General features: G+C 39.2%; 1 protein-coding gene across 3 annotated transcripts in view; it reads left to right on the forward strand.

The window, feature by feature from the left end:
- LOC117810692 (protocadherin-9) overlaps positions 1–26303 on the forward strand; it is a 261489-nt gene extending 235186 nt beyond the window's left edge. For all 3 annotated transcript variants that reach the window (XM_034680618.1, XM_034680619.1, XM_034680620.1), the window contains one exon: positions 24232–26303. In XM_034680618.1, the coding sequence (XP_034536509.1) occupies positions 24232–24602 (371 nt within the window). In that variant the 3' untranslated portion in view covers positions 24603–26303. The remainder of the gene's footprint in view (positions 1–24231) is intronic.
- The last annotated feature ends 723 nt before the right edge of the window (positions 26304–27026 follow it).

Consider the following 27026-nt stretch of genomic DNA (forward strand, 5'->3'; position numbering starts at 1 on the left):
CAGAAACAATGAGTGCTTTTCCACATTAAGAGTCAGTGTTGACTTCAACACTGACTGACGGAAACTTGATGTAGTTTTGTTTCAGAGTTGAATAGAATTTATCAGAAAATCAACAGAGCAGAGCTCTGAACAATTTATCATTAAAAAACAGGAACTAGGTTTAAAAGAAGAAAAACTAATGCAGATATATAGACTATTTTTACTGACAGGGTCTGGCCAGTATCATGCTGTCTTGTCACTAAACAAAAAAAGATATATCGCTTTTATGCTCATGAAAAAACAACTTTCCAGATGCAACATCAAGCATCAAAAAAGCAGTTTTCCTCTGTTGTGTAGTTTTGAATTCCAAGGGGTTCAAATCGTTCTTTTTATGCCCTTTTAATTTAAGATATACAAAAACACATTGATTGAAAGTATAGATGTTTCTGTATTATAACCGCTGTGTTTGAAATAAGAAGTTTTCAGATGGTCAGCATTTAGGAGCCCATTTTTTTATGTGTTGGTATAGATATACTGCTCATATGCAGCGCCATATTGTAGCTCCAGTCCGCCTCACAGATGGAGATTGGAAGAGGCTTCTGGGTTGCACAGCCCTCCTGCAAGGATGTGATGGACACTTAATTACTTGGCTGACAGAAGTTATTCGCCACCTGCACCCAACAGGGGTCTCTGCCAGGCCCTGACCTCCACTTCCTCCCAATGCACCCACCGTCTCACAAAGCAGATTAATGCATATGGCTATCACTCATATTTCAGCTTTTCATTGTCAGGTTTTTATTTCCTGTCGGTCCACGCTTTTTTCTGCTTTTTTTTTTTCTTGCACTCAAAATATCTTGGTGACAGGTTTGGCAGCGATAGGATCTGTGAAAGACAGTATAAATGGGTAATATTCCTCATTAAATAATCAATCAAACCAGAATATTCTGTTCAGATCTGCCATTTAAGTGAGCCTGAGTGACACAAAAAGGAGGGATTTTTTTTTAGCTAACCCTTGTGACAATGACTATGTGGATTGTGCACGGGAACTTCAATTCATCAATTTAAATCGGATTTATCCATTGTGTCACGCACATTTAGAGCAATTGTTGAACAGCTATAATTATTCTGTTCTCAGTACACGTTTCTCTCATGACTTCTTTGATCCGGTGGACTTGAATATGTAATTGCTAGTTTCTGTTAACACCTCAATGAAGTAGTTTCCAAAAATGTGTGCACAGAGAAAGGAGCAGAGTTTGCACCTCAGAGTATGCAACTATTGTCTTAATGTTGGAATATTTTTCACTGCAAAACAATTAAACCAGGCATGTTTACTAGCAATGCTGTTCATTCAAACTCAGAGTAAACAGAACGTCCAGATAGCTGACACTGGAATCACAGTAATTGTGTTGGGAGATGAGGAAAAACCGGTGTTTCAGTTCTAATTGTGACCCTGTTAACAGGCGACTGTCAGCTGGATGCATCTGCGGTTGTTTCTACAGTAGATGTTGAATATGGAGACATTTTTGTTACATTCTTTCACAAACAAGACTTTAAAGAGGTATTTTATTGGAATTTTTTCACATAAATTAAAATTAAACCAAGAGACATTCATGAGGACAGGGATGTAATAATAATAATAATAATAATAATAATCATAATAATCATAATAATAACAATAATAATAATAATAATAATAATAATAATAATCATAATAAAGTTTATTTATAAAGCACTTATCAAAACAGATGTTACAAAGTGCATTACATCATAAAAACCCACAATAAAAAACAAAAACAGAGCTAGCAAGACAATTTAAAAGGAACAGCTGAATAAAAGAGCAAAAGAGAAACTACTAAAAGCAATTAAAACATTAAAAATCAGTAAAACAAATATAGAGTGAATAAAAGAAAACCATTAATAAAAGTAAATTAAAAATAAATGTAGCATCATGGATAAAACAATATTACAATAAGGCCTTTTGCTAAAGATATGTTTCAGCTGTGATTTTTTTATGTATCCTCTTACTGTAAATAAGTCAACCACAGACGCTGAAAGTCGCAAGTTAACAGGGTCACAAGTAAAAATGAAACACCAGAGTGTATTTTTGTGTCGCCATATTGGAAATGCTGAACCATGCTTCTTCCGAGCTAGTGTGAGGTAAAGAGGCGGGCCTTCAGTCTCTTTGCTAGCAGCTACAGTGTTCTCGCCTGTCAATCAACTCAGCCACGCCCTTAATTGGGCAAAACTTGTAATCCCAAAATCTTCCCAAATGCTGAGTTATGAAAAAATTTAAGCCCCCCTAACAGTGTGTGTCGATAGAGAAATTAGCTATTCAGACTAACATCATTTTTGGAACCAGGCTGTAAACATGTTTATTCCTGCTGTAAAGATCATCTTCTTTGAATGGATGTGTATGTGGTTTCCATTACTTCCAGAGCCAGCCTCAAGTGGACACTCATGGAATTGCAGGTTTTAGCACATCTGCATCGGCTTCAATTCTCACACACAAACACACTCAATAATTTTCACTAAAAACACAAATACACCACTTCTAGATATATATCGAGGCATGCAGTGAACACAACAAAAGCTGAACCCATTTGCCCTTTGGTACTCATATTGCAGGATTTGTGCCCCTAGTGGACAAGAAGAGGGAAGCATGCATTTGGCTACAATATTAATAAGCTGGAAAATGGAGCCAACTGGTGGTGAAATATTAAAATCACAATTTTAGGTCCCTGCGGTGTTGTTCACATCAACATGTAACTCTGGACTTTTTCACGTCAGTAAACCTCTTGCGGTGAATACCTGCAGCAGGCACGTCGTCATAGGAATTAACAATAAAGCACTGATTGCTTCGTACAAAGTGCAAACACAATCACTCCATGCAAGACGCCACAAACTGCTTCTGGAAAAGGATTTAATTAATATTCCCGTTTTGGGTTTTTCTTCTGGAAAATAAAATTAACAGTAGCTACAACTGTAAATGCTTTTTTTTTTTGTTTGCACAACTGTAATGACTGAATGAGAGGTGTTATAACTGTCCCCGACCGTGTTGGTATTTTAATTAGACATACTTGCACACAGCCTTTTGTGTCATCTTTGTGTTTGCTGAATTTTCTTCACCCTCTGAAGAAAGTTATGACAGAAGAGTTTGGGAACCTTTGCCTTGACACCGCTGCAGCGGAGGCAGACGGTTCAGAAAAGGTGTTGATCTTTTTTTCCCCCATCACTTTGCTTTCACAACTTGTACATTTTGACACATTCGCCATACTTAACGGGACGACATAGTTGTGAATCACGAGTGAGGAAGTGTTGCGAGCTTTAATACGGCTGCATGCAACTAAAAAAATACAATTTGGAGACCATAGTTAAAGTTTTTTAAATCAAGGAGGACGTAGCTGTAGAATATAAAGCTAAGGTATTGTATGCATGATCTAAGATGGTATTGATGACCTTGGTCTGTGAAAAGAAAAAAAGATCCCACTCGATGAGGTGCCTAACCAAATCAATACTTTACCTTGACCTTCATTTTTCAAGCACACCATATACCCATTTAATTCAATGCACTTTAATAGACGGTGCAGCTCTATCCTTTCCCTCAGGTAATTATGAATAAATGTATATGTAGGTAGAGCATGCTCTGAAATTACAATTATTAGCAGAGAGGAGATGTACCCCAACACTGCAATTACAGAGCTCTCCAGAGATGAACAAGGCTCTGTTTTATTATCAACTTCCTCCGGGCTCAAGGTAATGATCAACACAGACAATGACATGTTTCTCTACCTGCACTTCACGCTGCCTCCTAGTTTCCTCTCCACTTTTACACTCTTTGTCCTTTACCTTTCACTCCTGACATTATTATTAGCATTTCCTCTGAAAGTGCAAATAAGTGTACCCGCTGTGTCCCCATCCTCCCCATGCTCATGCATCATGCTTACGACTGCCTGTGTGGGCTTTACTGTGAGGGCACATGCATGGAGAGTACTCTGAGTAATCTCACAAACACCCTGCACCACAACTATTACAATGTTGTTGCTTTCTGCCACAGGCCATTTACTCGTCCTTGATGCTCCTTCAGACTTTGCACCCAGAGTCTTTAGTGAGCTGTGCTGAGTGACTCCAGAAGGTTGGTGTTGGGATAACGGGGCATTCTATTAAAATGCAGAGTCTGTAAATCTCAAGTAATTAAATCATCTGAGAGTCATACAGGTAGTGTTTTCACCAAAGCTGCTTGTTACAGCCTATTAGGTGGTTATGATACTGATGAAACAAAACATTACAGGGTGCTAACATTTGCATATAACATTAAAGTGCATATATTATTCATAGTAAAGCCAAAAAAAAACACATTTAAAATTCATTAATTTCATCTTTCTTATAAATTAGAGTGCATTTGCATCATTGTGGTAGAATATACGGGTGTAAATTCAGACAAAAATCTATAATAATCCCAGCATGCATTGTGGTAAACCACCGGGTCAAATCATCTCTTACAAATCAGCCTCATTAGCAACTAATTTCCAAAAGCAGCTTTTACAGGAAACATTCAAGAAGCTGTGTAATCATATAGCTCAGGTCAAAGTGATACCGTGAAGGTTGTGGAGGTGAGGAGACCTGTGAGAAAGAAAAGAAAATATTGGAGAAAGCTTGTAGTTAATTTAATCATAATGTACCTTAAAAAAAAAGCTTTATGAAGCACAGTAGTCATGAGGGAATGTGAAAAAGTGATGTAGATCATCTGAACCCTATCTGTGTTAATGACTCCCTGAAGTGTATTCAAATTATGTTCAACAAATACACAGATCTAACCTGCTGACTTCATTACCATGCTAAATTAAGAGGCTGTATGTAATTTGATTAGATAATTTCTTATTAAAGGACAGGCCAACAGTACTCCTCTTTAAAACAAATACAGCATACATATAACACACACTGCTTTAAACAAAACTGTTTCTGTTTGACATTTAAAATACATTTTGATTCTGAAATCTGTAAAAGTTTTCAATCTGGCTGAAAAACTCAACTCAACCTTTAACTTTAGAAAAACATTTGTTGACGCTGCTTTCAGTCACAATGGAACAGCCTGCCGGAGGATCTGAGAGGAGCTGAGAGAGATATTGAGACTTTTAAACGGAAACTAAAAACATATTTATTCAGTCTGACTTTTATGTAGGTTAAACGTTTTTTTACTTTCTGTTACTATTATATTGGTTTAAATGATGCTATATAATTTTATAAATTTTTACTGTTTATTTTATTTTGTTTTGATGTATTTATTTTAGTTATCTTCTCAGTTTTATTGATATTTTTAGCCTTAATTTTATTTTTTACTCTTATCCTTACCTCCTTAATGTATTTATTTTAACTATTTATATTCGTAATATTAGTTTGATGCTTTAACTTATTTTAATTACACATATTGTATTTTTGTTGGTCAGCATTAGTCTCTATTTTAAAATATATTTTTTTTAATAAGTCTCACCATTATGTTATTTCTGCTTCTTTCTTGTATTCAATTGCTGTAAAGCACTTTGAGTTACATTTCTTTTTGTATGGAAGGTGCTGTATAACTAAAGCTTGCTTGATGATTATCAAAGAGTTAACCTCTCTACCTCTCCTAAACCTTATAAGATGACCTGTCTTCGAAGACAAATTTTAGAAAAAAGAATGTATTGCAGACTAATCTTTTATTTGTTTTATTCATATTTGGGGGCTTTTACACTTTAATTTAGAGAGGATAGGACGGTAGATAGAGCAGGAAATCAGGAGACAGAGTGGGGAATGACATGTGGGCTTCATTCAAACCTGGGCCGCCCACTATAAGGGCATGCGACCTTACCATTAGGATATATCTGCACAATTTGGAATTGTTTGTAATTTAGCTTTTACATTTTTGGGGCATTTTCACCTTCATTGGATAGGACAGCTGAAGAGAATTAGGATATGTAGGAAGCAAAGAGCGGGGGAAGACATGCAGCAAATGGTCGAGGGTTGGAGATGAACCATAGACTGTATAAATAATGGCTGTGGTATCCATGACGTCACCCATCTGTTTCTGAAGCCCTGTTTTGAAGCCAATCGGCAGCGGCAGCCATATTGGAAATGTTGAAGTCAACATAAATGCTTTCGAGCAAGTGTGAGGTAACGAGGCAGACTTTGAGCAGCCTAGCCAACAGCAACAGGATGCCTGCCTGTCAATTTAGTCAGCTGTGCCTCTTGTAATGGAAAACTCGTAATCTAAATATCTTCAAGATTGCTGCGTTAGAAAAAGAAACCCATACGACGTGAGCCGATCGAGAAATGAGCTATCCAGACTACACTCGTCTTTTGTACCAGGCTGTGATCATGTTTATTTCTGCTGTAAAGATCGTCTTCTTTAAAATGGTGTGCATGTGGTTTCCAGTACTTCCGGAGCCAGCCTCAAGCGTATCCTTGATGAACTGCAGTTTTTAGCACTTCCGCATTGGCCTCATATTTTTAGACAGAAGGTTGCCGCTTGAGTTGAACCTGCAACTGCTGCAACATAGACTGTAGCCTCTGTACATGGGGCACACGCTTGGACCGCCAGGCCAACGGCGCCCCGACCAATTGTATGTTTGATAAAGAAAATAATTCTAATTTGCAATAATAATAAAATAAACATAAAGAATGAAATCACGTGTAAATATAGCACCTGTGGTAGTTTTATTTTAATACCATAATGATTAACGGGCATACCTTTGATGCATTTTGCAGTAACATGCCCATTTTAAGAGCTTTTCTGGCTTGTCATCTTTGAGCATGATCCACTCTGTGATGTTATATTTCTTGCCTGTATGACAGTTGTTTTAAGTCGCTGCTGCATTGATAACCGTTTCTTTAAAAAGGCATCATGACTCTGCTTCAGTTTTCAGTTAACTTGTCCTTTTGTGCAACTTTGTTCACCGTCTTTCATCATCCCGGCATCATGGCAGTGAGTGACGGCCAGCTCCAGTTATGCGGGCTGCTCTTATTTTACAGATAAGAGGCGCTGCCTGTTGTAAAAAATATTGACATTTAATTACTAAAGACCAAATATGAGACAGTCATATTTTTAAAAATGTATGTAATGGAAAAAAAAACAATACTTCATCGTAGCAGATTCTAAACGACAGAATTTAAAAACCATTTGATATGTATTTTGGTTTAACTAAAGAAACTGTAACAATAATGAAAAGTCACATTTGCTCATCAATAACCTGAGATATCAAACACAATTGAGATTTTCTCATCCTGTTATCCCTCATGGTGTAAAACAGCCCATTATGCAACAATCGGCCCGGACCACTGAGCAGCATTGATGTAATTAATTCCTCTTATTTAGATGTTTGAATTTCCTGGCGTCTCGTGTCTATGAGGACAAGTGGATTGCGGTCACAGTGTCGTGTTTCTCTCCTGAGGTCAACATGGTTATTAGTGTATCTGTGAAAATCACTGTCTCAGCCACAGCGAGCTCACGATGATTAAAAGATTAAAGCGTTTTATTTAATTTAAAACACTCCTCATCCCTCAAATGCCAACATAGAGTCTGTTACTGATTGTCATCTGGGTTTTGTTAGACTGTGTGTGTGTGTGTGTGAGTGTGTGGGTGTGTGTGTGTGTGTGTGTTCCAGACGACTGCTCGTAGACTTTTAATTTATTTATTAGTGACATGGACAGTCTGTGCAGCTCTCCGGCCAGGCCTTAACATGAAATTTGGCGGAGATATTCATGGTCCCGAGAGATGAATCAAAGCCAAACTGCAGATTAAAATTTCCACTCGTCTGACTCTTCATTTGTCCAATGGAGTGTGGGCAAAGAATAATGTACATTATGTAAATGTAATTATTATCATAAACAGACAAATGAATCAGGGGGAAGTGTAAAAAGTGAATCAGTTATCACAGATCTGTCTTAGAGTCTTCGTCAGTACCCACTAAGGGTGCCCAGAGATGTGTTGGATCCAGTGTTGAGAAGAGCAGGCATACTCAGTGACTCAGAACAGAAATTAGATTACAAGGTCAGTGGCTGAGTCTAATGCAGTGGAAGATTAGAGAGGGAGAAGAAATCATTTTCTTTTTACATGGCTATTGTTGTCATGGGGACTGAGCACTTGCACTGGGCTGTGTTAAGCAGCAATTTAAAATGTGTTTTGAAAATCTGTGTTGCCATCTCTCTTTGGCTCCCACAAAGGCACACGAGACAAACGAGGACCACTAACAGAAAAAAACACATTTCTGTTCTATTTCTACCCATCAGATCACTTTCTTATTATATATGTTCCTATATTCCTCATGCTGGCTTTGTATTTATATAAATAAATCATATTCTGTTACTGACTTTACCATTCATCAGAATAATGAAGTTGAAGCATCAGAGATGTTCTTATCTCAATACAGAGAAGCAACAGAGCTTTTAAGACTCATAATCTGTAACACAGCTGCCTTAAAAATGTGATTATCATTTAAGACCCAGTTGGGATGTTAGCACATATTTGATAGATTCTTTTCTTTCTCTTTCAAACATTTTCAGTTTGTTAAATGAACAACAGAGCTACGGAGGAGAGACGCATGTAAATGAGGACAAAGAGAAAACACCACAGAGAACAGCACCAGTTAAACAGATGGTCATGGTGTGTGTATGTGATCAAGGACAATCTATAGAAATACATAGTGCAAGTAATCAAATCACAACAAACGTTATCTCAAGACGCTTTTACAAACATAGGAGGTTTAGACCACTCTATGTCAAATTATGAAGAGAGACCCAACACCAAGGCAGGGTAAGACTCACCCCACCTTAATCCTTAATTACAGCGGCGAGGAAAAACTTCCTTTTAACAGGCAGAAACCTCGAGCAGAACCAGACTCATGTTAGACAGCCATCTGCCTCTACCGAGTTGGGTCTGGAAAGAGGGATAGGGACATTTTTGGGTTAGTTGGGAACCTAATTTCTGGATCTTAATGATAGTTGAAACGATGGATAAGAATGACAAGTCTGCAAAGATGAATTAACTTGTTAATTATTTGTGTCCAAAAGTCTGTGTCTGGTGTGGAAATAAATGTTCTGCATGAAGAAGTATGTAGTGCACCAAATCTGTAGCTTGCAGTAACTGTAATCTCTTCCGTCTGTCTTTGCAAACGCTCCAGGAGATAGTCACAACACACGAAAGCTTTATTTTCAAACAATCATTGTAAGTGAACAAGTTAACATATCATCAGTGTATCATCATCATATCATCAAAAGCCATTCTAGGGATGGGTATTGCAAATTAGCATTCGCTACAAACACTGATACTTGCATGGAATGGCTGCTCTCAGTTTGTCTATGTATACTGTATCTGTCCCTAACAAATAAACTATAAATGCATAAATAAATAAAACATGTGTAGACTCAAACAGAAAAAACAAGTTGCATAGGATTAGTTTTCCCTGGAGACCTCTGGTAATTTTCTAAATAATCCCTGACATCAGTGTTTGGTGTGGCTCATTCACACCGGATTGGCAAACTCTGTTATGTATTCCAATTTACCGACATTTCTGATGCAAACAATGTTGTGTTGCACAACATCCTCCTTGTCTCTGAGGGCAGCATCACACTCTGCAGCATGAAACCCACCAGAAGAAGATGTCTACATTTGGTAAACCTCCACAAAGAGCATGCATTAAAAATACATGAAAGAACTCTAAGTCATATGAAGCTTGTACGCTAACATAAAAGTAAAGCAGCTTGTATAGAGCTCAACCTCCAGCTTTTCTCCCTCTATTTTCCATAGTAAGAAATATTGATTTGAAAGTCTCTGTAAAGGTGATTTAATGGTTGCCACACGGCAATAAATAAAGTGCTGTGCTCTTCTGTAATTCTATACAAAAATGTTGATGTACCTGGCGGCGTTGCCTCAATGTAAAACATACTGTTAGCACTACAAGCCAATGAAAAAACGATCCGTACTGCATGCTGTCCAGTCAATCTTCCACATCCAGATCTTTTAATGAATTTTAGTTTGAAATTATTTGAAGAATTTGCACCCAAAATGCTGTCAAAACCTTCGTTTACAATGTCGAAAGCAACCTCCATCAAAAGCTGCTGAGACCTTCTCAAAGAAGAAATCACTTCACCAAATTTCTGTGAGGCAATTTCAGCCTCAAATCCAGTAGGTGATTTGCCATGGAATTTTACTCTACAAATCACAGACATGGACGATTCACATGGGATTAAATCACAGACATCCTCTAGGGTTATTACAAATTATCAGAGGCCTCCAGATAATATGAATTCTGTGCGAATAGGGCTTTAATATGCAAGACAAAGAGAATCTGGCATGAAAAATAACACAAAAAAGTCTTGTTCTTTTTAGTTTCGGTGCTGAAATACGAGCAGTCCATGTTGTTTTGTTTTTACAAACCAGTACATACACCCCACCTCACTTCAGTGCTACTTGGCTTGGATTTGAGTTGCCCCCTCCCAAAGCTTTGTTCAGTCTAATCGCTGTAGGCACAAGTTTGTATGCTGAGGCAAAGAGTGAAGACGTTCTGCACTGCTCCATCTCTCCAAAGTCAGGGTGGAAGGTGTTTTTCTTTCAACGGAGTTTTCAGTTTAGCCCTCCAAGTCTCCTTTGTTGGTTGCCTCTAAGCCAGACAGCCCTTCTCCACCAGTTTGTTAATCAAGCGTACTTTTAGCACCTCTTCTTTTCACACCTACCACAAATAACGGAGTGAAATAACTCAGCCCAAATTGGATCAGAGCCCCATGAGAACAGTCTAGTCTGACCTTCTTTGTACCGCTCCTCCACGTTATACAGCCAGAACAGTTTCTTCTCATATGCAAATCTTTGAACGTCCACAACTGCAGCGTCACTAAATTTTCATTGTGCTTACTGACAGTGTAAGTTGCTCCCTGCTGTCTCAGTAGATTTTTTTTTTTAAAATGTGAGCAATTACGAGAAGGTATGCTGGCGGCTGAGGATTTGGATTGGGTTTGATGCAAGTGTTCTTAAATGTTTGGTATGAGCCGAGTGAAGCCAAGTTCATCCTGGATCCTTTGTCTGAGTACACTCCAGGTGTTAGAGTATACATTTTGTGCTCATTGAAGACTCTTGACCTTTTTAATTCACAGTTTTTGGATTGAGTTTGATGTATCAGAGCAATCTGTGTTCCAACTTAGGAGAGCACCTCAGAAGTGTGCTTGTGGTTGAGCTACATTGGAAGTTGTGCACATACAAGTTTGTCTACATCCTTTCTAAAGTTTCTGCTAGATGGGATTCAAAATGACAGTGTTCTTGACTGGGATAGTGATTTTACTGTCACATTTTCACCATCTAGATGCTCCATGGATTAAATGAAATACCAAACATTTGAGGGAACATAGTAAACAGTATTTTCAGTAAAGTGCTTTGATCTGGCTCAGGGCCAAAACTAAAGTTGCACCAAAATATACAGCTCAGTCTGTTTCTTGTTCAAATTGTGGAAACAAGTTATGTCAAAATGATGTCAAATTGTTTTCACTTGAATTAATTAAGATTGAACTGACTGTTTAGTGTCTGTTTTCCAATGTTGTCAGGTGTAGTCACACCATTAAACTGTCTTCCTGTGTGACATCTCAAACTGCATTAAGAAACACCCACAATGTGCAGTGTCTGTGCGCATGTGTAGCTCCTTCCATTATTGTGCCATGTTAGGTTTACAGTCCTGCTAGCTCTCTGTACAGTACTTGAGTTCAGCCTGTGGTAAAGTTGATTGTTATGAGGGCATGGAGGCACAGCTCCAGAACAAAGCTTTAGCTTGATTAAAGCATCTTCTTCTGGGTAACATATCATCATAAAGTACTGCTCTCTGCATTGATACATGTATTTTGGTTGCACCCATGAACTGTATATAGTAATTGTGTGGTAACAATAATGGAAATGTTGACTCAATTTAACTGTGGCTTGACCTAGTAAGAGGTTAAGAAGTGGAGATGAGGTGGACCTTTGTTTTTTCTTGGGCTATGCTAACTGCACCATATCATTATGGTACATAGTGTGTGTGTTTAACAACCTGGTTCAATTTTCCCTGTGCAATAACTCAACTATGCACAAGTAAGTTTCTAGTGGAGCACACTTGGAGGTTGTTCATAGTGTATATCTGTATATGTTCTTTTAATACATGAAGTTGCCTCTTGGAATGAAGGATTATATAGTATTAAAAGTTTATCTTATAAAGAAAATCTTACAATAATTAGTGCATTTTATAACAATCTCTTTTGTATTAACCTGCATTTTGTACTCGTTGGATGGAAACTCTCCCTCGGTGTCCTCCACTCCTCCTCCTCCTCCTCCTCCTCCTCCTCCTCACTGCAGCAGTCTTAACGGTGGGAGCCACCCATGAACTTCTGGAGGTGGCATGACCTGCAACTGCAAATGAAATTTGTGGCGTACAGTAGAAGATGAGCAGGAAAAGGTCAGAGTCTTTCTGAGCACCTCTGTGCTACAACGTTTTACTCTGCAGTTTGCCTGACACTGTGCTCTGCAGACTCTGTGGCCTTTTCACCAAATCAGATGGAGAACTCACCGGAGAAGTCACTGCATGTGATTTGTATCATACCGACTTCAAGTGTACTGTACATGAAGTACATGATCAAATATGTAGAGTTCTAATCTAACAATACGTTAGAGGATACAGTCTTGTTGTTAATGCCGGGTGAAACTGCCCTCCCCAAAAATATCTTCAAAAAAAGCAACAACACCATAAATGAGTAATAATTTCTATTCCTACAGGAGGAAACATCAAGTTAGCTTTTAAATACAGTTAGAAAGTACCCCAGTATATTGACTCCTAAAACAACTCTTTAATTTTTAATGTTACTTTAGTAAAATCTCCAACTCTGATAGAATATTCCCCTTATGCAGGAAGTAAAGTTAACCTCCAGAGTGGTGCTCTGGAGTTTGAGGTAAACATTCAGTAAAAAGAGCATTTGGGGGTAAAAGGAGAGAAAGCAGCAGAGATATGTTTTGGATTTATCAGGTTTGTAGTAAGACACTGCTAAAAAATAAGTGGCGTACTCATCACAATGGGTCTTGTGACTCCTCAGCTTCAAGTTTAAATCAGTAAATTGGACTCCAGACTAATATGGGGGTGCATCAGAATAACATTAGAATAAATTGTGTCTCATTTAAATACTGTTTACCAAATGATCTGATACCTTTTTGATCATGAGACATTCAAAGATGTGTTCGTCAATTTGTAGCATGGGCTGTCAGACCACATGCAGATTCAAAGTGTTGTGGGCTATTTTGGCAACAGTGCGTCTGTACACATATCACTTCGGATGCTAGTCAGATCATATATACGCCAACCATTCAACCTGTTTAATAACGTAGAGCAAATATTAGAGGAACAAACTGGGTTTAAAGGAATAATACATGATGTAAAGGCACATCAAGGAGCCACCTTCTGCTGCTAATGGGAGCGTGAATAGGTATTTTATTTCAGTGAAAGAGATCTACAGTAAACTCATTTGATTTCTATATGAATGAACAGATGAGTTGAAATGCTTACATCATTTTGTGCTCTACAGTATTTCCATCGTATTCACACAGACATCAGTAGCCAAGCTGCAAACGCTACTTTTAACAGGAGAAATGCGTGGGTGCATCGGAGAGTACCTTTGTAGAATATTTGAATTACAAATTGATCTGAGAATAGTTTTACAGGAGGTTTAAACCAATAATATGTAGCAGTGATCACGGGGAATTATGGAAATGACGGTCACTTTCTGACAAGCTCTGTGTTTTTGTTTCCCTTACTGTACCTCCCTTCTCTTTGCTGATCTTTCCTTCCATCTTCTATCGCTCTGACCACCCTTCAATCTCATTCTCTGGCTTTGTCTTCTTTGTCTTTTTTCCATTTCTTCTCCCTCCTGCCCTTCTTCTCCTCTCATGAGAAGCTTGCTTGCTCGGCCTCAAAGGGAGCACAAGAAAGGATCCATCAGCCAGACTAGTATTCTCTGGAGGACGCATCCAGAGCGTTGCTCTGTTCTGCTCGGCTCGCTATCATATCCATCCAACCCCAGATAGCCTTTGCTGTAGATCACAGGACCTGTTTTCAAATTTGCTGCAAAGCTGTGCAGAGCTGTAATTCCATGTCTTGTTGGCCGCCGACCACTATACCACTCACATTTCCCAGAGCTATTTACTATATATTTGCTCTTGGTGTGAGGCAGATTTCTATGAATACAAGCTGTGTTTATAATACTGTATATCATTATATGCCTTGATAGATTGGAGGAGTATATGTATGTATGTTTTCCAGTGGAGGATGAAAGGGTCAGAGAGAAAAACCCACAGCAGATTTTCTGCATGGAGGGCTAATCTGCCAGATGTATCTTGTGGGTTTTTGAGCAGCAGCTGGAGACAGCGGTATGGCACTCGGAGCCTCCATGCTGGACCAAAACAAAGCCTCATTCATCCCCAAATAACAACATCTGGGCGTGCTCAACAGCATGGATAAATAAACAAGCCCCACGGACACTGAATCCCCCGCACTCAATCACTCTAACTCCCACTCCGCCCGTTCCCTCTCGCCATTCTGAAGGCTGTCGGTTGTTGGTGTGGGACTGGCACATCAGCGCTGATAGTGTGCATCCAATTAATTAACCAAACGTTATCTCATTAGTGATCGCCAGAAGACTCAAACAAGAACACTCCCTTATAGTCGCAAACAACCTCTGGACAAAAAGATTGAGGCTGATACTCTCCTCCTCTGTAACCTCTGTGATGCTGAGTAGGAGGATGGAAATAGAGACATGTGATGGTTCCTGGTCAAACCGTCCATCGTTAAAACACGCCATGGCCGCTCATGACTGCTCATGGCTGCTCATAGCTTTCACATTTATTCACCAGCTTCTCCAGAATTAAATAGAACCGCCCTGAGCTCATCCTAATGAGTGCGTATCAGGAGTCAATCTAATGGTTTCTTTGTCTCCGAGTTATCCGTCTTTGTGGACATCTGCAGCATTTGCACAGTAGCTGTAAGCAAAAGTCAGCACCATCTGACACGGTTGTGAATCCCTTGCATTCCTGAACACCTGTGCCTCAATGTTATTTAAAGCACTCAGGGGTTCTGCACCAAACATCAGCCACCGGCTATTTGTGTGTGTGTGTTTGTGTGTTGTTTGTGTGTGTGCAGGGAGAGAAACTTGACTTCTGGAGCATAGTAACCATGAGCAAAGAGCTGAAATGTTTGTTATACATGAATGAGCGAATACTGAGATTTTAGATACACAGCCTTATCAATGCAGGAGAGCTGTGACTTTGTAAGATGAGCTGAATATGCATGTGGTGCTGATATACAGAGGTCTGTCGATTCTTCGACAGGGGACATCAATACATCAATACAAACTGAGTTCTGTGTCCTACCCTTGCTTTGAAGATGCTCAAATGAAGGAGATTTATTGGGATTTTTGAAACAATACATGTTGCGCTTTTGACCCTCAGAAACTCAGCTCAGCAGAGCGCTTTAAGAACATTGCATTTTCAAGATTATTATGCCATATATATTGCTTCTGTATGGATTTGCATACAGCTGCACAAATGTTGCATTGGTGTATCAGCTCTGTTTACAGTGAACTATCCGTCTATAGCTCAGAAGGAGGATTTCTTTGTCGCAAAAACAAAACAAGCTGCATGCAAAAGTCATAAAAAAAAGTTCAATATCTGTATTCCTCAGGTCCTGGTGGGATCTATTTGAGATTTATGACTTTGTTTGTGGAGCTGAGGTACAATAGAGCATACACCCAGCAGCCTCTTATCTCAAGTTGTAGTGTCATGGTGCGCTCGTGCTTATCACATGTCCACAGCTCCTCCAGGTTTCAGCAGGAGTCGCAGGTTGTCACTCGACACCCTCTGGGCTTTTTCCATATCACATGCTTTTTTTCCTCACCAGTGACAGGTTCTTGATTATGCTGTTTTCATGTTTGCAAGCGTGCATGAATGAAGAAATGCAGTGTAAAGTGGAAATACTAAATTCAGTGTCACTGACAATACCCTGGATCACTAACCTGTTCACAGTGCTGAGACATGACATGAGATGTCTTCTGATTACAGTATGGGAAGTCAGAGTGTAATGAGGCAAACAAGCTTACCGTTGAGCAAAGATAACTCAAATTAGCCGATAATAAGCCGGGATGGTCAATTTCTATAAGATTAAATCACAGAGATCTATTAAGCTATCCATATTATCGCAAAGAGCTGTGCAGGGAAAAGGTGAAAACAAGGATTTATCTCTGCACGTATTGATTCAGTGGATAAAAAAAAAAACACTGAGCAATAGTAGGTCAGGCCACGAGGGTATTAAGTCAATGACAAACCACAAAGAAAGTAAACAAAGATAAGATGTGGCTGATATGGAGTTAAGGCAGGTTACAGACTGTGCTTAATAAACGAGCTCTGCATCTGGACTCATATTTTTATGATGCCAAAAAGTCTCCCAGAGGGAAGGGGGGCTGATGGGAGGACGTTATACCGCTCACAGTGTCCTTTCAATTAAATGGACTGACATATTTCTGCATGCTGTTAAGGGTAGGACTCCATCTGCATATGCAACAATAGGGAGCCTGTGAAGAGAGATTGAGCCATGGGTAATGTGTTGTGCTGTGTTTTTGCTTCTGTTTGAAATATTTGCTCTGCTTATTCTGAGTTGTGAGAAAGGGTAGAGGTTTTTTTAAAGCACAAAGTTTGACTCCTGGAGGGTGAAACACCGCTGTACTCCAACGTGGAGGGAAGAAAAGAATTGTCAGCAGATTTCTTCTTGGTGGGTTAAGAGGGAAGAGTTCCTGAAGATGTTGCTCAAGTGAAAATATTTTATTATAAACAGTGCCCTGATGAGAAATATGAAGAAAGAGTTGAATGATTTGACCTGACATGCATACCACTTTTTCTTAACTCTAACATATTTCAGTGACCAGTGATGTTTCCAGTTGCATGTTTGCTCAAGTTTGCAAAGGTTGTCATTGTTTCTGAATTGTCAGTAGACTGTCGGTGATTGGGAGCTTTATTGCTTGGCTGTTCATTTTCCTCCTAAACACAAATACCTGTGTTTGCATGTGTCGTTACTACAACTCCTCTGTGAATGCAACTAAACTCCCAGGGGCACCAGCTTCCCTTGGACTCATACTCCTTTTAAGTACATATAATACACTTTTATATGGGTCAATTTTTTTTTTTAGCTCAATACACCAAGCAGTCTCTCAATCAGGTTTTGTCTCTGCATTGTCTCAAACAGCAGGTATGAACAGATTAGAAGAGAAAATGCCTGATTCAAATTATCCTCTGCTGCCCACTTGGGCCACTGATTGTACCAATCTACATGCAAATGGTTATGTTTATTACACCAGGGGAATAGCAAAGCACAAAGTGCCCTTGATTAATGACTTGCTCTGCTTTTGTTATAAAAAAATGAAAGACAGACATTACAGTCACCTAATTGTGCCTTTTCCAATATCCCACCTGCCAAAGCTAAACACAGATACACAGATATATCATACTCATTGCATCATTTATGTTATTTTTCAAGCATCCAATAACTAATAAGTTAGTGGAAATGACATCAGTGGCGTTGCATCACGGCCATGCCTGCATTCTAATCATTTGGTTAACAATAAAAAAAGCCATCCGAATGGCAGGTGTGTAAATGGATCCTCTGCTAAGCAGGGAGATCATGTCCATATGTGCAGTCCACTCCTCTCTTTCTTAACTGCTCCCCTGATGTCCTCACTCGTCTACAATCTCATTTGAGGAATTCATCGTGCTGTCTCCAGGGTACAGTGTTTCACTGCTCTCAGTGGTTCTTCATGCATCTATGGTAATCTAGTGTGTCTTGGTTAGACTCCTCACATGCCAATTATGGCGGCCTGTGATGAGATGGTCTTCACATACATGAAGAAGAATGAGTGGCTCTCTCTCTCTCTGTGAGGTGAGGTGAAAACATCACAATCACACATGTGAGGATGAGTAACAATATTAAGATGCTGCGGTGACAAAAACAAAGATTGACGTTGTTTGATTATTAATTTATTCATCAGGAGGAGAGGGGATATGACTGTGAATGTAAAAAGTCACACCATATATAACAATATTTCAATCATATACTGATACATATAACAATTTTCAGTTATATAGCACTATAGCAAACATGGTTATAAAGTGCTTTACAAATAAGAGAAAGGCAATAAATGAATAAAAGAAGGGGTTAAAAAAACTGCAACAAAAAGATATACCAGAGATATAAAGGAGCATTAAAGGTAATAACCACCAACAAATAAAAGGAAATGAAACACTGTTGGGAGAATAAAAAACAACAAAAGATAATAGAAAAATAGAAAATTAAAAAATGATAAAATCCTGCCAGTGATACTGCCTGAAAAAGAATAAAAACCTACGTAATACATAAACACACTTGGCTGGTATCCTCTCTCTTCCTCGGGCTTCACGGTTGTGTTTGGTCCGTCCATTGGCAGTTTGTGAATTAGACACAAACATATCATCTTGTAAATGGACACCTTCATTTTTCTTTTCTTTTGCAAACAAACAGAGTTTGCATCAAGAGGAGAAACGTCTCCTGCAAGGCCAAATCTCCTTTTTTTTTTACTAGTTTTTATCACATAACAAACATATTTTCATTAAATTTTTTGTGATTAAGAATAACCAAAAGTTGAGCACGTTTGGCTGCGTGATCGAAGCCCACTCCCTCTTTACAGAAGCTTTAGTCCTAGTCACAGCTGCCCCAGCTTCGACCCTTTGCTGCACGTCTTCTCCCGCTCTTCATGCCCCACATTTCCTGTCCCTCTTCAGCTTTCCTATCCATTGAATCCAAAAATAACGTAGAAAAACAGGTTGGATTTCTCACAAGTAGTGGTCTTCACAGTCATAGAGACAGAGCTGTGTCGCAGGGATTAAATGAAGGCTGCTTGCGCTACCACCATGCTAATATACATGAAGAGGTACAACATTTTCAACACATGCTCTCAGAGATGGGAGATTTGAATCCAGGAAGAACCTTTCTTTCTCACAGACTATAGGTCTTTTGTCTCCGTACAGCCTTGGCCCACTTCAGGTCCTGACCACCTCTATATGAACCACTGGCTCCGCCCCCGATCCCTTTTCCAACACTCACTTGTGTATTTATGTCACAGGCGGAGAGGGATACCAATATAACCTCTAATACCTCAGCCTCACTGTTGGAAGTTTGCTATACATGATACCCAAGCTTTGCTCCAACATATCAGCTCAAAGCCAGAAATCCAGTGTTCATGCAGCCGGGCTTATAGTGGGATATGAAAGCTGGTTCTTATTAAACTTGCATAACATCAATTCATATTATAGTGCACATAAATGGCCCACAGAGACCGTGTCATAAAAACACAGCAAGAGAACCAATGGGTAGAATTCAATTTTGTGCCTTCTTTACTTCCTCTTAAATAAGAATTAATAAAAATGATACAAACCATGCGCCCGTGACTTTTTACTCTCCAGCGCAGCCGTATACAAAACATCACTTCACTCCACTTACAGCTGGTTGTAAGTTTAACACACTGAACTAGAGTATGATTTATCCATACTTCCACTCCTGTAATAAGCTACATCTTAAGAAAAAAGACACACACCTTCATATCGTCTGAGAAGGTATAAATTAATGAACAGGAACAGGCAGGCGTGAGTAAAAAAAAACCTTTGAAATCTCTCAGACTCTTCCCAGCAGCCAATTATCTTCATGAGAAGCAAAGGGACAAATTAGGACAAATAGTTACCATTTTCCCTTTTAGGACCCAAACAGTTGAATTCATCACTCTTTGAAGCTCGATATACAAACACAGACTGAAGTGGTGAGTTCTTCAAACAAGGGAAATCAAACCGGCTCAAAAGAGAAGATTTCTGCAAATGACAGCACTGTCTTACATTTTATGCATTATGGATATTATTTTTCATCAAATTAAATTCAACCAAACAACATCTGAAACACGGATCTTTTTGATTTTTTTGGTGTGTGTCCCATATAAGTTAAACAAATAACATCAGAGACAATAACTTATCAGATATTTTGTGTCTGAATAGTGATGCGTGTTCTTCAGTGGAGCCAGATGGTGGGATGACGTAGACGGGGGGAAGTGACGGTTATTTGCTGTGATTCAAATTGACCTTGAATATTATTTTTATCTGTCTTGATTTTGGGGGAAGAAGTTTGCACAATATCTACAGCCAAATGAACTCACATTAAACAGAAACATCTGTGCTCCAAGCTGAAAAAAGAAAAGAGTTTGTCCCATTTTAGCGTGAAGACTGAAAAAGCCTTTCTGCTGATACAAATATTAAATTGCATCTATGTGAAAATATGTTAACACAGACTCACTTTTTTCAGTGGAAACACTGAAATTTGAGCTAATTTTTTGCAGGACACCATAACTTATTCAAAGTTTACTCTAAAAAATGTAAGAAAATAGAGAGAGCGATGCAAAAGTTAACTTCACTGGCTTTATATTACCCATCACTGTGTTATAATGACATCTCTTTAGGTCTGTAGTCTACATCAGTCTATTTACAGTGCATTATGAAGGCACTGTAAATCCTCTGAGGACTCAAATGACAGTCCTCAAAGAGAACTCATTCATTCTTTTATTCCTCTCAGGATACGTAACCCTTCATGCTTTCCGGCTCCTGAAAGCTCAGCTCATTCATTTTTCACTGAATCCGGCTAACTCAACTCACACGACCCAAACTATATATGCGAGACATAGTGCAGAAGGCGTCAGCAGGCAGAGGAAGCCGCTTGAATTGAGTTTTTGACGTCGTCTCCTCTTCCGGCTCTTCAAGCCTGTGCTCACTGCAGCCTCAGCTTCCCGTCTGAGCTGTCAGTAATAAACCCGGTTCAGGCTTGGGCTGTTGCAGCTCTGCTTGAAGTTTCACCATGTTGTGCTTTCAGAAACGTCCCTCTTCATAGCACAGTTGTAATGCATGGTTATTTGAGCTCCTGTCTGCCTTCTGTCAGCTTGAGCCAGTCAGGCCATTCCCCTCTGACCTCCCTCATTAACAAGGTTGTTTTCGCCCACAGAACAGCCGCTCGCTGAATGTTGATTCTCGCATCACTTTCTGTAAACCCTGTAGACGGGTGTGCATAGAAATACTTGGAGACCAGGGTTTTCTGAGATAGTCAAACCGCCCAGTCTGGCATCACATACAGGGACTGCCAAAGCGGCTCGGTTCCTTCATCTTTCAAATCGTTGTGTTGGCTCCGAACAACAACTGAACCTGCTGACTATGCCTACGTTTTTGGTTTTGCTATTACTGGATGATTAAAGGTCCATTTACTTAAATCTTTCACTTAAAGAATATGTAAATTTGTGCTTCAAGCTCTCATTTCCAGAATCTTGTACAGTATTATTGGACTGAGAAATAAGATTTTAAGGTGCATGAATTGAAATTCTTTGTTGCAGTAAAAGCTCCTGTTGGCAGATGTCATGGTGACCCTAATATGTCATTGCACAGTTTAAGAACTTCAAGTTTTTATAATACTTTTGTGTTTGTCTTTAAAGGTGACATATCATGCAAAATCGACTTTTTAATGGTTCTCTACCTGAAATATGTGTCCCTGGCATGTCTACAAACCCCCCGAGAATGAAAAAATCCATTCCGCCCCTGTTTTGATTTCTCCACCTTTCTGTAAATGTGAGTGAAATGAGCCGTTTCAGACTTCCGTGTTTTGGTTACGTAACAACAATATCCGGTCTGTCACGGAGTCAGAGCTCGGAGCTTGTTCAGCCCATAGACTGTATAAAATAATACTGAATCCCTCCTCCGTTTTTCATTACCTGCACAAATGTGTGCTAACAAGGAGCTTAGGAGGGAGGCATGCTGTTGTAGGCTGTCTTAATAAACACAAAGGTCGGTTTTACGCCCCACGTCTGCAGATTTGAAGATCTAGTGGATGATTTTTATTTATCATTGATAAGGGCTAGTGCTAGTTAGCATAGCTACATGTCGTAGCTGTAGCTGTGTACCAAGACACACGTCGACATACTGACAAATAAAACAACAAGAAACACAGAATCTGTGACCAATCCTTCAGAAAGGTCCTGCTGCCTTTCTGGCAGAGGTCGGTTTTACTCCCCACGTCTGCAGATTTGAAGATCTATTGGATGATCTTTATTTATCATGGAAAAGTGCTAGCGCTAGTTAGCATAGCTACATAGCTACATGTCGTAGCTGTAGCTGTGTACCAAGACACACGTCTACATACTGACAAATAAAACAACAAGTAACACATCATCTGTGACCAATTCTTCAGAAAAGGTCCCGCTGCCTTTCTGGCAGAGGTCGGTTTTACTCCCCACGTCTGCAGATTTGAGGATCTAGTGGATGTTAATATTTATTTGTCATGGATAAGTGCTAGCGTTAATTAGCTTAGCCACATAGCTACATGTTCATAGCTGTAGCTGTACCTGTGTACCAAGACACACGTCGACATACTGACAAATAAAACAACAAGAAACACAGAATCTGTGACCAATGGTTCAGAAAGGTCCTGCTGTCTTTCTGGCAGAGGTCGGTTTTACTCCCCAGGCCTGCAGATTTGAAGATCTAGTGGATGATTTTTATTTATCATGGATAAGTGCTAGCGCTAGTTAGCATAGCCACATAGCTACATGTTCGTAGCTGTGTACCAAGACACACGTCGACATACTGATAAATAAAACAACAAGAAACACTAAATCTGTGACCAATCCTTCAGAAAGGTCCTGCTACAGGCGCCTCTCCGTCAGGATCAGATTCTGGATCAGATTCAGAGGGTTGAAGTAACGTGATCTCTGAGCAGCCGTGTATATTCAGCCAACATGTAAACATTAGATCAACGTGCTGGAGAGCCGAGGGCACATCCACTTCCTGAGGGGGCGTGGTCAGAGAGAAAACAGAGTGTTCTGAGGAGGACTGAAGAAGAGGACTTTTCAGGCAGACCGAAATCTGATTTCAAAGTGTTTTTTTGAGCATAAACTTTAAAGACATGTTTTGGGGACCTCTTAGACCAATATATATTGATGAAAAAAGCGTGATATGTCACCTTTAACTTCTTTATTAAACATTAAAGATCAATTGATCTGTGTTTTGTCTGATGGGCTAAGATGTACTCTTTTTCAACTTCTGCAGGAATATTTGTCATGTTTGCATATTGGTGCTCATTCAGCTCTTTTGGAGCTTTGCAGGTGATACACTTTTATACATAAATGAAGCAAATGTCACCACTTATAATACTGTTACTGTTATCACTACCAACCCTAACATGGCCTCAGCAGATGTGTCTCTAACATGATTCTTGTCCTGTTGGAGGTTTCTGCCTGTTAAAGGTTGTCCTTACCACTGTAACTAGCTAAATGCTGCAAAGTGCTCTGCTCATGGTGGATTAAAATGGGATACAGAGTCCTGTCTGTAAGATGGGACTAGATCTAATCCTGTCTTGATGTTGGAGTACAGTATAGATCGAGGGTTCTCAAACTTTTCAGCCAGTAACCCCCAAAATTTCCAAATTCCAAAGATTCTCAACCCCCACTGCTTCTCAAAGTGATTTAATATGGCTTCATTCAGCTGTTCTGTAGAAAATTAGCCTACCTATATGAGCATATGGCTGTGTTTCCTGTGCTGTTATGAATTAACCTACAACTACTCATGCTTTTGATAATTAAATGTCAACTTAGGAGTCATCTGAAAAAAAAAGGGGTACAAAAAATGTATTACATTTTCTATTTTCAAAGTTTTATTTCAAGTGTTGCTTCAATTTTCATTGATATTTTTTACTATAATGTGTAAAATGTAATATTTTCAAGATTACTTGAAAAATAAAAACATTCTGGAAGACATCTCACTACCCCCCATTTGTGTCTCGTGACCCCCTAGGGGGTCCCAACCCACAATTTGGGAGGGGTCTAGATGGTTGGGGTCCAGTAGCTCCTCAGGCTGCCGTCACATCTGTTAGACCACAGTGTTTACCAATTTAGAATACAACAGGCAGAGGGGGAATGTGCTGGACTCTTTTTCACCACTATGTTTGATATGATATGTGTGATCAGATTACCCTAAGCATCTGAGAATTAATCACTAATGTTATGAATTTTTGACCAATCAGAAGCGAGTGTTTAAAACAGCCTGCTAATTAATAATACACACAAATACTAATCAGTCATCATCATTGATCTGTTCACATATTGACCTGTTTGTTTGTTCCTCTTCAGATGGCCCCCTGGGACCTCGTGGTCTAGTGGAAGCGACAGAGATGTGCACGCAGGAATGCCTCGTCTTGGGACATTCGGACAACTGCTGGATGCCCCCCACATTGGGATCATACCAGCAGCCCAAGTCACCCGTGTCCGGCTTTGGGTCTCAGAGGGAGTGGGGTCCCAAGGACAAACTCCTCAATGGACACACTCTAACCAGAACCTGGAAAAACGAGAGTGGGCGGTCAGATCACTTTGGGGACAGGAAGCAGTTTGGGAGCGGAGAAGGACACTTCACCAGCACTGGCATGGCTGATATTCCATTGGTGAGTCTGAAGTCCTGCCAGCCAGCCTCCTGCCCAGACAGCCCAAAGGACCAGCAGCTATAAGACGGACTCTGCTTCTGTGCTGTGAGACGTCCTTACATCTGGACACAGACGAAGCCGCTCTCCTGAGCTCCTCACCAGTTTTATTGTTTCCTTTCGATTTTCATCTCTACCCACTTGAGTTAACGCTTCTGCAGTCGGCTAGCCACATGTACTATGTAGGCCACAAAACTATAGTGCTTATGCTGTGTTCTCTACGATTCAACTTTACTATCGCTCTAGAGGAAACCTGTTTTTTTATGAACCCATGGATTTCTTCTGTATCACATTTTCAGTCCACTTCATGTGAGATCTGGACAAGCGCAGGAGGGGAAGTGTGAAAAACGGAGAAAAGAAAACAAATTACACGAAAAAAAAAATACCATGGCTGACCAGTATATACAAATATTTGTGGTGTGGTTGTTATTGAGTTGTTCAGGACTATATTAATCGACACAATCAAAGAAAATGGAAACACATTTCAGAAAGTGTTGATTGAATAACACTGTTAGTGGACACTTGTTTATTCTGTCATTGTCTGTGTGTTTGTAAATAAGACTTATTAACCACTATCATGTACCCGTAATAACCACAGTGAATAGGACAGTTCTTGGCTGTTGTCGTCATAATGAGTTGTCATCAGGTTTTGGGATCCCACCTGGACGCAGATGTGTAATTTGGCGTTATGTACAACAGGAAAACATTTAGCCCAATCCTTTAAAAAATGTACGGTTGATTTGGAGTCAGATTTCCATCCCGTTCTATACTCAGTGTTGCCCATATTTCATGATATTTTTTCTCCAAGTATACTGCGAAACCACAGGCAAACCGTTAATTTTTAAAAAATACATTTTGTATGAAGGATGTCAGTGCTCAATATGTGCATTATAAAAATGAAAAGCTCCGAAAGCTCTCCTCTATAAACTGATTTTGAAAGTGTTCAGTACAATTAAATAGCAATATATTTGTAAATGGCTAAATGTTTTATCTAACGTTGATCTTATTACTGTATAGATTTTATTCAAATGTGATTTAACTGAGTGCAATCCCTCAGTTGTACCTGCAATTTATTGACGTGTATATATGTTATTTCCACACAGGCTTTGATTTTCCATACTTAAGAAAACACGGATTAAGACAACACTTTAATCACTGTGCCTTCATGATGTTCCTCAAACACTGATTTGTGCTTCTTTAAATGACATGTTGGCTACAGATAGTATCCTGTCTGATAATCAAATGCCTTATGCATTGAGTATTTACCAAATTAAAAGACATAATCACACTGATGCTAAGGTGCAAAATCAAGTCGTTGGTACTCGAGTACATCACAAAGGCATGTGCAGATAACAGATCAACAACGAGAGATCGATCGTGTGTCATTCCACTGTCTGAAAAGGGTTTGTTTTATTCCACAGCATGGAAGACAAATTACACAATGGAATAGCATGCTAAAAGATATAGCTTTTGAAAATTAACTTGATCATTTTTGTGTCATTTTATTTTGTTGGAATAGAGTTGATTTGTGCATTAAGAAGACATTCAGTTTGTAAAGCACTTTCATATTTATGTCACAATATAAAGAAGTTAAGTGGGATGGAGTGATTTGCTTACCGCAGTATGTTTGTCAGTTGTGAGGGTGTTTGACATCACAGATACTGAAACAGTTAATCCTTGTTCCTACTCTACAGGTATACAGCTACTGCAATAAATGTTTTAATTATGTGTATGCTTAATTTGTGTGCAGGATAATCACCTCACGAGTGCTGTGTCTGTTTTGTGAAGATGTATGGCAACATTAACCAGGATCCCTACATTTGTGGTTTACAGTGGGTTTAAATAAGCCAGTCGTTTATTCCTAGAGCGCTGTACACACATTATAAATTATGAGCATTTTCCTTTTTTGTACGAAAGCCAAAACGTCCCCGTTACTAGAGCATATCTTCCCTTTAAAACAAAGACAAGGCTTCTTTTTATGAATCCAACAATCTTCTCCTTGTATAACTCTAATGCACATTAATGTAGTTTACAACCACAGTTTGCATTGTTATAAAAGAAGTATGCTCCCTGTGTCACTGCAGCATTGAAAACCAGCCATACTTTAGCAAACAACTGCAAATTCAGAGGTATGCATTTATGCGACTGACATTTCTGCACCAGTATTATCATGACAAGCTTACATTTATAAAAGCTCTGAATATGCTGTTACATTTTCTCACAGAACTTGTGTTACAGTCTTGAACCTTAGCTAGATGTTGAAGTGACATGATTTTAAATAGAAGGATGAAAAGGTCAAAAATTTGAAAGTGAATATGGAGACAGTTCCGTTAATGACAGAAGTAGGGACGCAGCGAGTGTGCTATCAGAGAGGTGGAGTCCTGCAGTAAAGTTTGAAGATACAAGTTATTATAATAAGAATAATAACAGTTGAGAAGATTCACTTAAAAA

This window comes from Notolabrus celidotus, chromosome 3, assembly GCF_009762535.1.
Source record: "Notolabrus celidotus isolate fNotCel1 chromosome 3, fNotCel1.pri, whole genome shotgun sequence".
Classification (NCBI taxonomy): Eukaryota; Metazoa; Chordata; class Actinopteri; order Labriformes; family Labridae; genus Notolabrus; species Notolabrus celidotus.